Below are 16,398 nucleotides of genomic sequence, written 5' to 3'. Positions count from 1 at the left end.
TGGGGCCATTGGAGAAGGAAACTACTTGGATTTGGGGAGGTGGTAATATATATAAGTTTTTTAATCACTTCGTTATTTTAATTGCTTTTTTTTTGTTTAGTTTAAAGTGCAATTTGAATTTAGAAATGTCTTATGTTTAAGTGTTTTGTGTTTCAATAAATTTATGTAATTTTAAAGGAAAAATCAATAAAGCAAAAATATTCACTGACCCTTGGCAGGTGGATTGACCATATAATCGGATATCACAATATTTTAAAGGCGATTAAAATGTTTTTCACATATCGCCCAACCCAAAAGGGATGTTTTTCAGGAACAATTGTAAAATTAAGTAATTTTATGGAGACCCGCACAAACACGTGTACTCAATTCCATATTGCAAAATGTTATTGTTCATTTAGCGTATTAGTTTGTTTTTGTGATTTTGAGTAGTCTATGGGCAATATAAACATTTTATTTTATTAACAAACTTTATTAGTTTGTGCTATGGCTGTTTTTCGAAAAAAAATGCATCAACCAAAAATTTTAAAACTGGCTCCTTAGTGAAAAAAGGTTCCCGACCCCTGAACTTGATGCTCAGTATTTGTGAGCAAACAGAACATCTTCCGCTTCAATTGATCACATCAGTTAGTGCCGCACTCTTTTTTGCATAGAAGGAACATTACCATATCCATGACAACGCATCCACAGCAAACTAAAGCTAACTAACACTCCTCATAGGCAGAAACGACACTTATTGTACATGAGCGAATGGGTTAAAATTGTCCCAGTGTTAGGAAAAGTGGCTGGAATTTGTTTTTAACAAGGTCCTGGATCATTTCAATCCAATCTAAATGGTTTGTCACATATTTCGGCATGGATTATTTTGTGAATATGTCCATATATAATACTGGATTTTACATTAATGAAGGAAGGGTTCAGCATAAACTACACTGGACTGGATAGCAAGCACTGTTTCTCATAGGGTGCTTACATAGGATTCTTTAAAGGCACAGAAGCAAATAAAATGGCTTATGAGGCATGAAAATGTGATTTAAATGTAATAATTCTTATGGTCGGTGACAGGGTAATACGTTTTTGGCACACACAAAAAAAACTGTAATAAATGTGTGAAATGAGCCCTTCAAGACCACGACAATTGAATGGAACATCAGTCTTTCACAGCACTGAGAATGACAGAGAAAGAAGATATTGTTACAGACTGAAAGAGTGTCACACCTGTTATAGGCGACACCTAATACCGGCCCAGACTGTGTGAGAACATTTGAGGCGGATGCGAGCACAGATTGAATGGTGACAGCACCAGCTGGGGCGGGCAGTTTATTAGCCCTTAGAAGCCGAGAGCAGAAACTCTTCCTCAGGGCAGAGACATGCATGGGGCCCAAACTCAAGCGATATCTGGCTCACATGTCGGATGTGGTGGGGGATTTCAAAAGGCCAGAGGGTTGTGTGGTTTCATTGAAGGGGGTAAAGGGGTGAGGGTTCAACTGTGCAATGTAGATGGAAACTCCCACTGCTTATTACGCTTAATTAGGTAATTAGCACAGATTAAGCAATTAGACTCCCTTTTGTAGAGACTGCCCTGCGGCAATAGTAATAGGATGTCTTACACCAGACAGACTGTCCCGTAGGAAAGAAAAATCACGAATGAGAATGAGATGATGTGTTACTCCTAGACAGCCATGAGATTAAATGGAGAACAACTGGAGACTTCTTCTATGAAACAGGCCCTTGTAATCACATGTGTCCATCTAGAGTTTCAGAAGAGATCTCAACAATGTCACAGACAATGCTCAAATCTGCAGAGATACCAAAGTTTGCAACTAAAAGTTAGATTTTTAAACTCAAACATTTCTCTTAAAATTCTTCTGAGACCAAATTATCTAATCAATGTTACTCGTATTATTTAGCTCTATACTTTAACTGTATGTCCACAAATGTCTTAATTGTTGTCTACATTTATTTCTCCAAAACGAGAAACACTTACAAATTTGATAATTATTTAAAGGGACAGTTCACCCAAAAATAAAAATTCTCTCATTATTTATTCACCCTCATGCCATCCCAGATGTGTATGACATTCTTTCTGCTGCTGAACACAAATGAAGATTTGTAGGAGAATATCTAAGCTCTATAGGTCCATACAATGCAAGTGAATGGTGACCAGAACTCAGAAGGTCCAAAAATTAAATAAAGGTAGCATAAAAGTAATCGATACAACTCCAGTGGCTAAATCCATACATTCAGATGCAATATGATAGGTGTGGGTGAGATATAGTTCAATGTTATGTTATTTTTTACTATTAATCTCTACCATTGACCAGCCCTAACCGATAGGTGGCTGAATGTGAAAGTGGAGATTTACAGTAATATTTACAGACTTAAATTTGTATCTGTTTCTCACCCACACCTATCATATTGTTTCAGAAGACATGGATTAAAGCACTGGAGTCTTATGGATTACTTTTAAACTGCCTTTAAATTTCTGGTCACCATTCACTTACTTTGTGAGGACCAAAAGAGCTGAAATATTCTTTTAAAAACCTTGTTGTTCCATGTTTGTGTTCTGCAGGAGAAATAAAGTAATGGGACGGCATAAGGGTGAGTAAATCATGAGAGAATTTACATTTTTGGGTGAACTATCCCTTTAAATATTACTGAAAATGTCTTTTGAGTCTTCTGAGCTATGAAAGACCAAATTTTGGGTTGTCATGCAGATATTAAACAAAAATATACATTTCACCAGTTTCTATTTATCAAAGTGCTTCTATCTAATTAGCCATATTTCCAGGCTTTCTACCTAACCAGTATATGACATTCTACCTCTAGTTCTAGCTCTATAGAAATCTCCCACAAGCAGATGCATTTTTAATGGAAGTGAATGGAGCGCAAGTGTAGCGTGACCCCACCTTTAGACATAGGCCTGTAAGAAACCACCTAATAAAGCCCTGAAAAACGCATAGCAATGCCCTAGCAACCACCTTCAACACTTTAGCATCATGGTGGCAGATTTTGTATGGGCAAGTATTACAAATATAATCCAGACAGTTTTTATGACCTTTAATTAATTGAGAAATATTATACATTTGTCTCACCACAGGACATTTGCAGTTTAAATAAACTGCAAAAAGTAGGCAATTGAATAGGCAAGAATAGGCAAATAAATGATTGCAAGTTACAGGATTTAAAAATATACATTGTTCCTTAAACAATCATATTAATGCTAACCTATCTTGATGTTGGAAAAAAGTGCATGTGAACTTATTTGTCAACTACCTTCTACTTTACTCTCCCTGAGTACAATCTGCTTTGTATCTGCCATGAGGCTGTGAGAGAGGGAAGTGCTAATGGGCTGTTCAGTGCAGGACACACCTTACCCCACAGATAAGACTGTGTTCCTTTCAGTCACTCAGAGCCCTGGGGGTTTAAACAGGGTGAGAGGTGGGAGGGTGTGTACACCCGCAAAAGGAGAAAAACATTACCCTAGTGTTCTGCTTGCAGGCTCATAAAAAGAACAACTTTCTTGCTTTATATTTGTATTTCCTTTTTAATCAATCTCTACAACTTTACTTCTCTTTTTCATTATCTGCATATATTTACTTGATTTTAAAGATGAAGTGTGCAATTTCTGCGGCATTAGCGTCAACAAGAGGAAATGCTAAAATAATTACCAATTTCAAACAGATTCCAGAAAACGTTGTCGATAGGTTTTACAAACTTACAGTCCTGCCCCAAACTCACACCATTGCTCAAGACAATGAGCACATTTCCACGAACAATCTTTTAAAAAAAATAAAAAGGATTATGGTTAACCCTTATGTTGAGTTCTGGTCATTTTGTCAACTTTTTTTCTTAAGATTTTTATTTTTTTACTTAGTCCAATTGGAATAAACTTGACTCTTTCTTGACTCTGTTCACATATGGTATCTGAAAACACACACACACACATTTTTTTTTTTTATTATTTCACTTTGTTGCACTTGTTGTGTTCCCGGTCAAAAATGACCAGCCATTGCAAATGAATGGATTCGATTACAAAATAAGGAACTATTAAGTGTTTAAATGAGTACATATGTGGATTTGTGTTTGCACAAACAAAGTCCTCGGACATATGCACACACACACACAACATACACACACACACACACACACACACACACACACACACACACACACACACACACTCACACACACACTCACACACAATGTGCGCCCTCTTGTCCATCGTCTTTCCATGTGCACTCTTTGACACATGGCTATTTTATAATTTTTCTTGTTATATTGAATATAACTGTTGTGATAGCAAATTTGCAAATGATGAGAACGACACAGTTAATTAAAAAACATAATTTAAGAATTATGATCAGCTATATGCATTGTAAAGTCCAGATTCTAAGATTTCAGATTCATCTTCGTTCAGATGAAGCAAGTGGCTATTCATTTATTATTTAATTATTTTACTTTTATTTTTTCCACAAGGAGTTCCCCTCACTGGCCCGGTATAAGCTCAGTTCAGTTAATGCTTCTATCATAAAAATATAATTTTTAAATAATACGTAAAAAAAAAAGGAGTCATAATTACTAAACAAGAAGTTGATAAAATTATCTAATTCAATATCTTGTGATAATATATACAATAATTAGAGATTTATAAACAATCTTAGTGGGCCGGTCATTTTTGACTGAGAACACAAACTGTGTAAGAAAAATACGAACACAACACAAGGCGACAATGTGTGTGGTCATGTAAACGCCTTAACCAGATTGCCTTTATTGGAAAATTCCTAAACAGTTCGGGACAGATTTTTGCCCATCACCCTGTCTTTGCTGTGCATTTAAACACCTTTACTAGCACTTACGCACCTTGTGCAATGTGCACAAGTGTCGTGTGCATGACTGTTTACTTTTTGACATCAAAAGCAGAGAAAAAAATAATAATTTCAAGTCTAATGTAAACGTGTTTTTCTTGAGTAGACAGATTTTACGAATAAGCTGGTTTTTGGTAGGTATCAGTGTATTGGTAAACATGCAAACACGCTCGATGTTGCTGTCGAATTAGACGGGCTTTACAAACAATCAGAGGAATGTTTCGATAGTGCCAAAAAGCCACAATATTATTGTGACAGGGTGGAGGGAGGGGCCGGGTCGCGATCAGGCTAATCAAGCCTCAGAGAGGAATAAAGGCAGACTGGAAGCTGCAGTGGGAGAGAGAGATTTACGGGCAGCTGTCCGACACCTTTGTGTTTTTGTTTAGATCCACATTCAAATATTATTTATATTGTCCAAAAAAAAAAAGACAAACACACACACAGGTGTCGGACAGCTGTAAATCTCTTTCGGTCGGCCCTTATCCCTCTCGATGTCTAATTAGCCTGATTAGGGGCCGGGTTTGCAGAATTATGACCTGGCCCCGCCCTCCGCCCTGCCACGGTTATACCTTTAGGTGAAATCAACCTTCCAGTGGCTTACTTATAATAAGAACGAATTTTAACATCGAAAAAATTACACATCAGCTTTTAGTATTCAAACAGTTATCAACTTATTTCTTATACTTCATGTTTTTCTTGTTTCATGTCTGTCCAGTGTTAGAAGCTGCCAAGTCAAATTCTTGGCATGATCAATCTGACCTGGTCAATAAAGATCTATTCTGATTATGACTCCAGAAATTATTCTGCTAGATATTTATTGAAGTGTGTTGGCACGAATGCCAACCTCTCCTGTGCTGTAAAAAACAAAGTTCTGCTTTTAAAGCATTAAGTGTTTCAACGTCCATCCCACAACCACAACATCCTCTGTCATGCATACAGAACAAGTTTTTACAAAGAGCTAAGTAAGGAGACACATCTTTCTCTCCAATCAACCACCGTGCCAATCGCTACCTCAATGGGACCTTGAGAGTGGCTGCCAACAGCATGTCCTCCAAGAACCCGTGATTCACAGCGTGCTGTAAAATGTGTGGTTGTGTGTGTGTGTGTGTGTGTGTGTGTGTCTAGAGCAATGTCAGCCAACTCTAACGACTAGAGAGTGCTATTATTCCAGAGCCTTGGGTGCAAGCCATCTTTTTGGTCAGTTAGCGCGAGAGGAAGGGAGAGCGAGCGAACCAGATCAAGTGAAAAAATTAAGAGGAAGACAGGAAAACAGAACATGACAGAGGAGGGAAGGAATAAAATAAGTTAGAAGCAGACTTGGTTTCGGCGTAACAGACAGGATCCTGGCTCCGATACCACAGGTGCAATGGCAAACTCCACATGACCTTCTTCAAATCAAACATGTATGTTGGCTATAAAGGCGGGCAATTGTGAAATGAGACACAAGAAAGGTCAAAGGACCAAGTGCATCAATCAGTGGTCAGTTTCATTTTCCATCTGTTTAAAATCAATAGCCTTCATCAATGACAAAAGCAGCGGCAAACTAAATTAAATGGACCAACAAATGAAGAGTTCTCAACAGTAGGTGGAAGTATCAGCAAAAAAGATTAAGTAAAATACATTTAATCAACTAACACTAAAGGCCTATTTGGACAGGATTAGTTTTCAGTACATATGTCTGTATTAAATTGCTACTTCAGTCAATGTTTATCGTCAATTTCGCACAGGAAAAGCAATGTCTGTAATCGCAGCAATGGGAGCATCTAATGCATTTGCACACTGCCATCACACCTAACTGACCAATCAGAAAATGTTTTTAGCTTTACTGAATAATTACACATCCACGTCCAACGTGTTTAGATGGTTTTAAAAAAGAATTGTCCAAAAATACAGCAAAATGTTGTTGCTAGGGCACTGATAATAGTGACACAAAGAACCTAAAGAGGATATAAGCTCACCATTTCAAATTATTAAACAAATATTTAGAAGTGCCTTCTGTGAATTACACTATATGTGTTAGTCCTTCATTCTCAAATGAACATGTGTAACATCCGTAAGGACACTTACATTTGCTGTTAATTCATTGTAAAGGTTAAAATAAAAATGCCACACTTCTCTAAAAATGCCACACTTCTCTAAAAATGCCAGACTTCTCTCAGCCTCCTTAAAGTCGTCATGAAACCTGGTCTTATTATGAACAATTCATCCATGCATATTTTTTATTTTATAAAAAAAACTTGACCTTGTAATCTTTAATCAAAATATCATGTCTTGCTCTTCCGGTGAAATGACTGACTTTCCTCTGCTGATGTGGTAGTCAGTTTCAAGAGTATAAACCTGTCATCAAAGCAGCTAATGCAGAGAAGATAAGGTGTATTTTCGGCTGTTTTCCTCCAAAACTATCGTTTCTTAACCCAAACTTTCTTGGTTACGGCCAGCTGACTTGAATTGATATTTAGAGTGAGGTGGAATAACACTGAATTCACAGATGTGTTCGAGAAATTTCACACCTGAAGGTGATCACTACTGAATACAACTCTTCTGATGCCTCTAGAGTTTATTCATTTTTTTTAATGCAGGTATCTTGGGATGTACTTCACAAATAAGTGTTTCCCCCCTTTATTTAGTGTTTTGTGGTTCGAAATGTTAAAATATCGATATCTTTTACTAATGGTGCGTTCAAATACAAAGCGAATTGAGCGTTTCACGTGGCGCGATTACATACAAAGTCAATGCAAAGACACGAATAGACTCGAATTTGCAGCGGGCGGCACGAACGGAGCGAATGGCACGAAGCAAAAACGCAATATTGCTTAATTCGCGTGAGTTAAAATTTTGGAACTCAAGCAAAATATATGCATGACACGTTGTCGCGAAAGCCTATCAGCATTGAGATTTCCAGATGTCACTGACGTACTGACGTGTGGGCACCCGGAATTGTATGACACAACGTCAAAGTATCTGGGACTTCCACAACAGATACATAGCAGCAATCATTGTGATATCGGCCATGGTTTATGGCGGAAAGATAAATTGTCGTAGAAGCCCCTACTCCTGTCCTTTTCCGGAAGAGAAGGAGGAAAACTTGCGGGTTCATGTTACTCACGCGAACGCAAGTTTAACACAGATTTAATCTAGCACTCAAAATCGCGCTAGCAATGCGAGGCAAATTTGTTTTTCACGTTGTATGTGACCGCACCATAACTCTATTCAGATCTGCCTCCATTCCGCTATGCAACGCCCACTTTTCACAATCCAATCAACAACCGATTAAGTACCCCCCTTAGATTTTTTTCTTGTTCGATAAATCGTTTCACTCAGAAATGCAGCGCAATACAGAAGTCAGTAGCAACTTCCGTTTCATGGTGACTTTAAGAATAGTATCCATGCATTTCATTCCACTGAAAACACTGCTATTCAATTAAACCTTCCATTCATTCTGATGGGATGTTCTGGAACGCTTGTCTGAGAAAGCAACAGTAACCAAAATCCATATGTTCAGAAGTGATCTATTTCTCACCCACACCTATATTTATCACTTCTGAAGATATTCATTTAACCACTGGAGTCTTATGGGTTACTTTTATGCTGACTTATGTGATTTTGAAGCTTGATTTTGGCACCCATTCACATGTATTGTATGGACCAAAAGAGCTGAGAAATTCTTCTAAAAACCTTTGTTTGTCTTCAGCAGATGAAAGAAAGTCATATAAATCTGGGATGGCATGAGGGTGAGTAAATGAGAGAATTTTAATTTTTGGGTGAACTATTCCTTTGTGTTTCAAATCAGTCACTTTACAGGTTCTATTTCAGTAAAGATGCTGCTTGTAAGGCAGTTGTAGGCTGGCTTTGGAACAGGGCTAATGACTCTGCCACATTGCCCTCTTGGCCTTGCAATAATTGAACTGGTGAATGTGTCCCTGGTTCTTAATGAGAGAGGAAATAGACCTACCAGACAGAAGTCAAAGTCATCCACCAAGACATGGACACAATTAAAAGTGAATGCCATTTCTTTGTCCAATCACGTCTCATTATCCCTCACAGTAATAGCCCAGACCACACACAAACACTCCTGAAAAGACCAGAAATGCTCATGCAGAAAACCAGCACTAACCAAACCAGCCTGGACCAGTTTGGAAATTGCTGGTAATTTCAACAGGACAGCATTCCATGAGATATAACAAGGACGCAACGTGCCATATGTTTCATGGGCGCAGAAGAACGGATGAAGAACATTAGAGAAGCTGGTGCTTAAGGGGTTAAACGCCGGCAAGCGATAAGGTTTCAGGAAGTGATATAGTCAGCTCCCTGTGTACTACAGTCCTCATAACCCCCCTCCACATCCTCATTTTCAGTTCTTCCTGTCTCACTATCTTTCCCTGTACCTCTGAATACAGTCAGTTGAACACAAGTCTAATTGTTGCTCCTCAGCTGCCTGGAATGCCTGCAGGCCTGACCATTACTTAACTGTTTCTGTCTGTGGCCTATTTAGAAAACAGCTGTTGCATTCACCAATCACATGCACAAGAGCAAGCCACCATCTCTATACTACCGACCCTATCTTCTTAATCATCCCTTATGTTTTTGCCTTTATCAACAGGGACATATCCAGCTAGGTCTTCAACTGTCAAGAGAGTAACATTAATGCCAACCCCTCATAGTTGAGGTACATTCATCATAAGCTACATTGGTATTCTGTGAAAATCAAAAGTAAATGGTTTTCTATGAAGTACGGGATAAAAGACAAAGAACTGTACAACAAAAGGCTCTCTGACCAACACCCACACTCACAACACTCCCTATGCTCACTCAAGCATCTGTATTGTTTGTGCTGAGGGTGAATAGACACACAAGCTTGAGTTTGTTTCTGATAATAGCACCAAAGGAAAACGCCTTGTAATTCCAACATTTGATGACTTTTTAGTTGTATGTTAAGGGAAATCTTTCTTTAAAGGAATAGTTCACCCAAAATGCTAATTCTGTCATCTTTTACTCACCGTTATGTGGTCTCAATCTTGTATGACTTTCTTTCTTCTGTAGAACACAAGCATGAATTTTGATGTGTTTATGATGCGTTTATGGCGGTTCTACACTTTAAAGTTGCAAAAAGAACAAAGTCATCATAAAAGTAATTCATGACTCCAGTGGTTTAATCCATGTCTTCTGAAGTGATAACACATTTTTCTCTACAAATCTTTAAACCACTCAAGTCATGGATTAGCTTTAAGGTTAATTTATATTAATGGGCGAACAGGCTTCTTTTGACGACGAAATGCAGTGACGTTCTTGTTCTGCCAAGGTGTTTGTTTGGTGATAGTTCTCCTATTCACGCACATCTCTGAAATTCTCACCTAGGAGAACTCGGTTGGCCGAAGAGCATTAATGATCGGTTGAAAACATTGTGGGTGGTTTGGATGTGACGTCTTCTTATTTACAATTGCTGTTAAAAATATGCAGCCAGATCTCATGAAATTCATGTGATCATGACAGCATTTCTGCTATTTAAACATGTTTGGCTGCAGGTTCCCAGAGAAATGCAAGTAAAATGGTGACCTATTCAGACTAGGTTTTAAGGTGAATTTTAGATATATGTTTTTAAAACATACCTTCCTAACGTAAAACTTTTGCCTGAATTTAAAAAAGACATCCTTACCAAATCAACGCTTAAATCTAACCATTAGTATTTAAAAATCTAAATGAGACGTTAAAAAAGACATTCTTACCTTATGAATGACTAAATATAACCATTAGTGTTTTAAAATGCAGAAGCGAAATGAAAAAGCGCATTTTCTGAAGCAACCACATCATTTCGTGCAGCTTCTATGACTCATGTCATGTCATGTGTCAGTATGAGTTCATTGCTGGAATTGAACCGTTGTGCTACGACTCTAAGTCCAACACCTTATCAGAAGAGCTACCAAATAACTTCTTGCCAAAAGTGGAGATTAATAAGGCAAAGAAGAGATGCAGCATTAAAGCCGCAATCTACTGAAAGTCCTGCATTACTGTTATTACTTCGGTGTCTGGAACAGTATATTAAACACTGCGATGACACCCTCAACAAACTCATTTTAAAAAGACACTGAAAACAGTATAAACACTGGTTTAATTCACCTAGGGTGCTTTAGTTTGTCCAGGAAAAAATCATTTGGCTTCTTCCAGCTTAAAAATTAGGCCTTATGCTGCCTTTATAGTAATTGGTCTGCACTTATATAGCACCTTTTTAACCTTAACGGTATTCAAACACTTTACACTGTGACTCATTCACCCATTCACACAAACATTCATACACCAATGGCGGCACAGCTGCCATGCAAGGCACTAGCCTGCCATTGGGAGCAACTTTGGGTTCAGTGTCTTGCCCAAGGACACTTCTGCATGTGGAGTCGTGTGAACCAGGAATCGAACCACCAACCCTGTGATTAGTGGCCGACCCGCTCTACCACCTGAGCCACAGTTGCCCATTTATATCCTTTTCGGAGCTTGAAAATGTTGGACCCCATGGACTTGCATTGTACAGACAAAAACACCTCATATCTCCATCAAAATATCTTTGTTTGTGTTCTGCAGAAGAAAGAAAGTCTGATACAAGTCTGAGACGGCATAAAGGGGAGAGGAAGGAATGATCATTTAATTCTTGAGCTACACCTGATGAAATCTATCAGTTATAACCAGCACAACATGTTTATGAAAACGTGGACTTCACACCATCTTCAAAGCCTTTAAACCTGATATACCAAACAAAAAAGAGAATGCATGCATAGTATACTTTTGCATAATGCACTGCATTTAAGAAACAGTCACCCCAAAGCTCTCACACAATCCTAATACCTATAGACCGTATAGCTGTAAAACACATAATCCACTCAGGAATCCATCCACCACTGTGGCATATACGGGCCAATCTGCTGTCATTCAACAAATGCAGGAATTACTTAGACAAATGGCTTTGTAAAGGAACTGGCTTGAATAAACCATGCTTATAGGTTTTAGGCTGGCCCTCAAAGATTAGAACAGTGATGCAACTGCCCAGTTCTTTCAAGTAGCAAACTGGATCCTTCAGAACTAAAGGAAATATAAGACAGAGTTTAATGAGTATCAGTACTTAATTGTGCTGGAATAAAATGCAATGACATTCCTCAGGCTTTCAGTTAATGCAAAAACTTCAATGCTTTAATTTTAGATTACTAATTCTGCTAAATATAACCTGCACAGAAATGCTCTAGCATCACCAATGATGGGAGATAGTGTTGCAGATGTGGTAACCAATTGTATAGAAACCTCCACACTACAGGACACGCTTGCATGACACCAGAAAGTCCCTTGCGTCAAAGCTCTCACCATCAACCTAGTGACCCAATCCACAAACGCAAAGTATCAGGACGCAAGTAATGTAGAATGAAGAAAACTGCAAACCGCAACTGTCCAGTTTGAGAATGACTCAATGCCTCAGTGAAGTTCATCACTGACAGCAAGAAGACATACAGCCCACTGGTGCACTTGTGGTCATAGAGATGGGTTGAGAATAAGTTTAATTTGCAATCTTTACATTTTAATGCATTTTAATCTGGGTGAGGCCGTAATATATTACGTTAATATAAATGCTTAAAGGGACAGTTCACCCAAAATGAAAATCCTCTCATCATTAATTCACCCTCATGCCATCCAAGATGTGTATGACTTTCTTTCTTCTGTTGAACACAAAGATTATTAGAAGAATATCTCAGCTCTATCGGTCCATACAATGCAAGTGAATGGGTCCCAAAATGTTGAAGCTCCAAAAAGCACATACATGCAGCATAATAGTAATCCATATGACTCCAGCGGTAAAATAAATATCTACGATAAGTGTGGGTGAAAAACAGAACAATATTTAAGTCCTGTTTAACTATCAATCTAGACTTTCACATTCTCCTCCTTTTGTTTTTGGCAATTCACATTATTTGTGCATATCGCCACCTACTGGGCAAAGAAGAGAATTTATAGTAAAAAGGACTTAAATATTAAACTGTTTCTCACCACAGCTAACATATCACTTCTAAAGACATAGATTAAACCACTGGAGTCTTATGTATTACTTTTATGCTGCCTTTATGTGCATTTGGAGCTTCAAATTTGGTACCCATTGACTTGAATTGTATGGACCTACAGAGCTGAGATATTCTTCTAAAAATCTTTGTTTGTGTTCAGCAGAAGAAAGAAAGTCATACACATCTGGGATGACTTGAATGTATGTAAATGATTAGAGAATTTACATTTTTAGGTGAACTATCCCTTTAAGAAGACTACAGAGACCTGAGCGGATCAAACTGAGGCTTGCTGCCTAAATTAAAGAAACAATTACAAAATATTTTCTTTTTTTTTCTTTTTTTTCATCAGGGACAATAATTAACATTGTGTGGATGTAAATGTGCCAGATGTGCAGAGAGCCGGTTTAGTTGTTTTGCTCCTGTCTCGATTCAGAGTTTGACCCACTGCAGCACAGCATACATAAGGTGGCATACAACTAACAAACCTCAAACCACACAGACGGCAAGCAGCTCATACTGCCTACCAGTCTCCAAACATAAAAATCGACACGTGACAAAATTCGAACAATTTTGTTTTTTGCCTTTAAAGAGGTAGGGATTGTTGTGCTGTTAAAAATGTACCATAACTGAATGAATAAATGTAAATAGCTTTACAGCAACTTTCTAATTTGCTCTTCAATATTACAACCATTCACATGCTAGGTTACAAGCAACATTTTGAACTCAGCTGTCATATAAAAACCAGACCTGTGGTCAAGAGCAGTTCGGCTCTAGCGGAGAAAACACAGTGTCAAACTTGAGAGAGCAAAACACTACAAGTTCCCTCTTGTTTCAACACAATATAACCAGATGCTGTTATAATGATATTCAATGGCATTTAATTATGTTGTAAACAATAGTCGTCTCTCATTGTTACCTGATGAAAGTGTTTGTACACAGATTTGTTAGAATTTCTAGCACTTGTTTTTAGTACATTTATATCTAGAAAATGGTTTGTTTTAACAGCATAACACCTGTGCCAACAACTACATCATCAAACTTGTAACCAAGCTGCAAATACTGCTAAAGTCCCACATGACCCGCTGATTCTGATATAATGTTTAAGCTGAATGATGGTGTACAATTTAATAGTTCACCCAAATATGAAAATTCTCTCATCATGTATTCACCCTCATGCCATTCCAGATGTGTATGACTTTCACTCTTTCTTCTGCAGTACACAAACAAAGATTTTTAAAAGAATATCTCAGCTCTGTAGGTCATTACAATGTAAGTGAGGGGTGACCAGAATGTTGAAGCTCCATAAAGCACACAAAGGCAGCATAGAAATATCCATGCAACTCCAGTGGTTTAATCCATGTCTTCTGAAGTGATATGATAGGTGTGGGTAAGATACAGATCAATATTAAAGTCTTTTTATGCTATAAATCTACTTTCAAACAGCCCTTCTATGCACATTCACAAAAGTTAATCTTCTATTTTTTGCTGATTTGCATTCTTTGTGCATATCGCCACCTACTGGGCAGGGAGGAGAAAGAATCGCTTCTGAAGGCATGGATGTAGCCACTGGAGTCGTGTGGATTACTTTTATGCAACCTTTATGTGCTTTTTGGTGCTTCAAAGTTTTGCACCCCATTGACTTGCATTATATGGACCTACAGAGCTGAGATATTTTATAAAAATCCTTGTTTGTGTTCTGCTGAAGAAAGAAAGTCATACACATATCTGGGATGGCATGAGTGTGAGTAAATCATGAGAGAATTACAATTTTTGGGTGAACTATCCCTTTAACTATGTTGTAAACAATGAAATCTTGTCTAGTTACCTGACAAGTGTTTGTATAATACGGGGTTCAGCACAACCATATCACAGTTTATGCTTTCTTGTGCGTGTTCGTGTAAATGATCAGTTTGTAATGCAAAATATACATAATAAAAAGACTTTGGAATGAAATAGTTACCTCTCCACTGAAGTCTCCATCTCCAAAAGTGTGCGCGCCACTCATCAACATCATCAGAACGGAATAGATTACAGTCCGTCTCCACAGCAACGTGAACGGGTCATCCCATAATACTGCCATGCTCACCGGTATCAGAAAACCAATTGGCCAGTGGTGTCAATTATAGTGATGGGCTCTCCTCTTCAAAAATGTAACCAAAGAGGTTTGAATCAATTTTGAATGTAATTTATATGACAAAAAACCCAGTGTTGGGTGTAATGCATTTTCTGAGTAATCAATTACTGTAATTAAATTACTTGTTCATTGAAAAGAAAAAAAAAGTAAAGTAAGGGATTCCTCTTACTTTTTCAGTCATTTAATTACAGTTACTTCTGATGTAATTGTGTTAAATATTGTATAGACCATACGAGCAATTCTACATTAAACAATAGTGAATTTATAATCGAAATTTAACGTCTAATGTTAAAATATATGTTTTCTAATTTAACGCTGCCCCTTTAAATTCTTTGGTCATTTCATGAATAATTTATATGCTTTATTTGAATGAATTAAAAGAACAGTTTCATGTCTATCCTCGTATAAACCTGATACTGGTAATTAGTAATAAGTAATGCAATTACTTTTCAGACAGAATAATTAGTACAGTCATCTAATTGCACAGTAGATGTAATTAGTAGTTAGTAATTAATAACTTATTTAGAGTAACTTACCCAACACTGCACAAACCCAATGCATTCGATTTCAAAACAACGTGCAACTGAATGAAGGCTCCTCTTAAAAATATTAAACAAAAGAGGTTTAAATCAAACTGTTTGTAATTTAACAGAAATCAATATCGTTCTGGCATCTGTCATATAGCAGGTTTTAATCGTTGTTGAAGTAAAGTAGACTCCCAAAAGGTCCGATGCTCTGGTCGAAGTTTTTGAGTGTGTTCGGTACAGGGTCATATCCCGCGGGTGCGTCCCCTTAACGATAGTTGCGCCCCCTTCACGTGGTGCCCACAGAATTAATCACACCTACAACCTACTTCAAAGTAGTCCTTTTCCTCTTGTAGTTCTACTTGGTAAACCAAGCATGCATAATGACTGAATAACTATTGTAACGAATAACTCGCGTGACCAAAACAATTAAATTAAATTAAAGTGACAAATAAAAACAATGATGCCTTTAAACGCCGCGCGACAACAACCACAAGGCACGAGCGCTTCAATTGTTAGCAGATGACATAAGATAATGGCTCGATATGAAGGCTGCAGACACCTGCTTTGGATCACCGCAGTGCTTGTAAAGATGTAATATGAAGGGTTTCTTCACGTTAAAATCCACGTTTTTCTCTCGGGTCTCCTGGACGACGTCTACTTTGTATCCGTTGCGCGCTCTCACGGGTCGTTTGCAACGCCCCTCATGTGCACAGTTTGCTTGCGGCGTGTCCCGCTGCCATTAAGGCGAGGAGAAGGGACACAAATGGGAGTAGTAAAGTATCGAGTACTACATCCCCAGTCAGGACACTCGACCAATAGCTGTGTCTGTGAATGAAAACTTT

General features: G+C 37.9%; 1 protein-coding gene across 1 annotated transcript in view; it reads right to left on the bottom strand.

Moving 5' to 3' along the window:
• LOC127654533 (matrix metalloproteinase-15-like) overlaps positions 1-15,982 on the bottom strand; it is a 44,196-nt gene extending 28,214 nt beyond the window's left edge. Inside the window, exons 1-2 of the mRNA XM_052141768.1 lie at positions 15,566-15,982; positions 14,856-15,035 (exon numbers count right to left, since the gene is read on the bottom strand). Of these exons, the coding sequence (XP_051997728.1) occupies positions 14,856-14,975 (120 nt within the window). The 5' untranslated portion in view covers positions 14,976-15,035; positions 15,566-15,982. The remainder of the gene's footprint in view (positions 1-14,855; positions 15,036-15,565) is intronic.
• Positions 15,983-16,398: the final 416 nt, after the last annotated feature.

Source organism: Xyrauchen texanus, chromosome 1 (genome assembly GCF_025860055.1).
Source record: "Xyrauchen texanus isolate HMW12.3.18 chromosome 1, RBS_HiC_50CHRs, whole genome shotgun sequence".
Taxonomy (NCBI): Eukaryota; Metazoa; Chordata; class Actinopteri; order Cypriniformes; family Catostomidae; genus Xyrauchen; species Xyrauchen texanus.
This window is presented reverse-complemented; position numbering and strand designations above follow the sequence as displayed.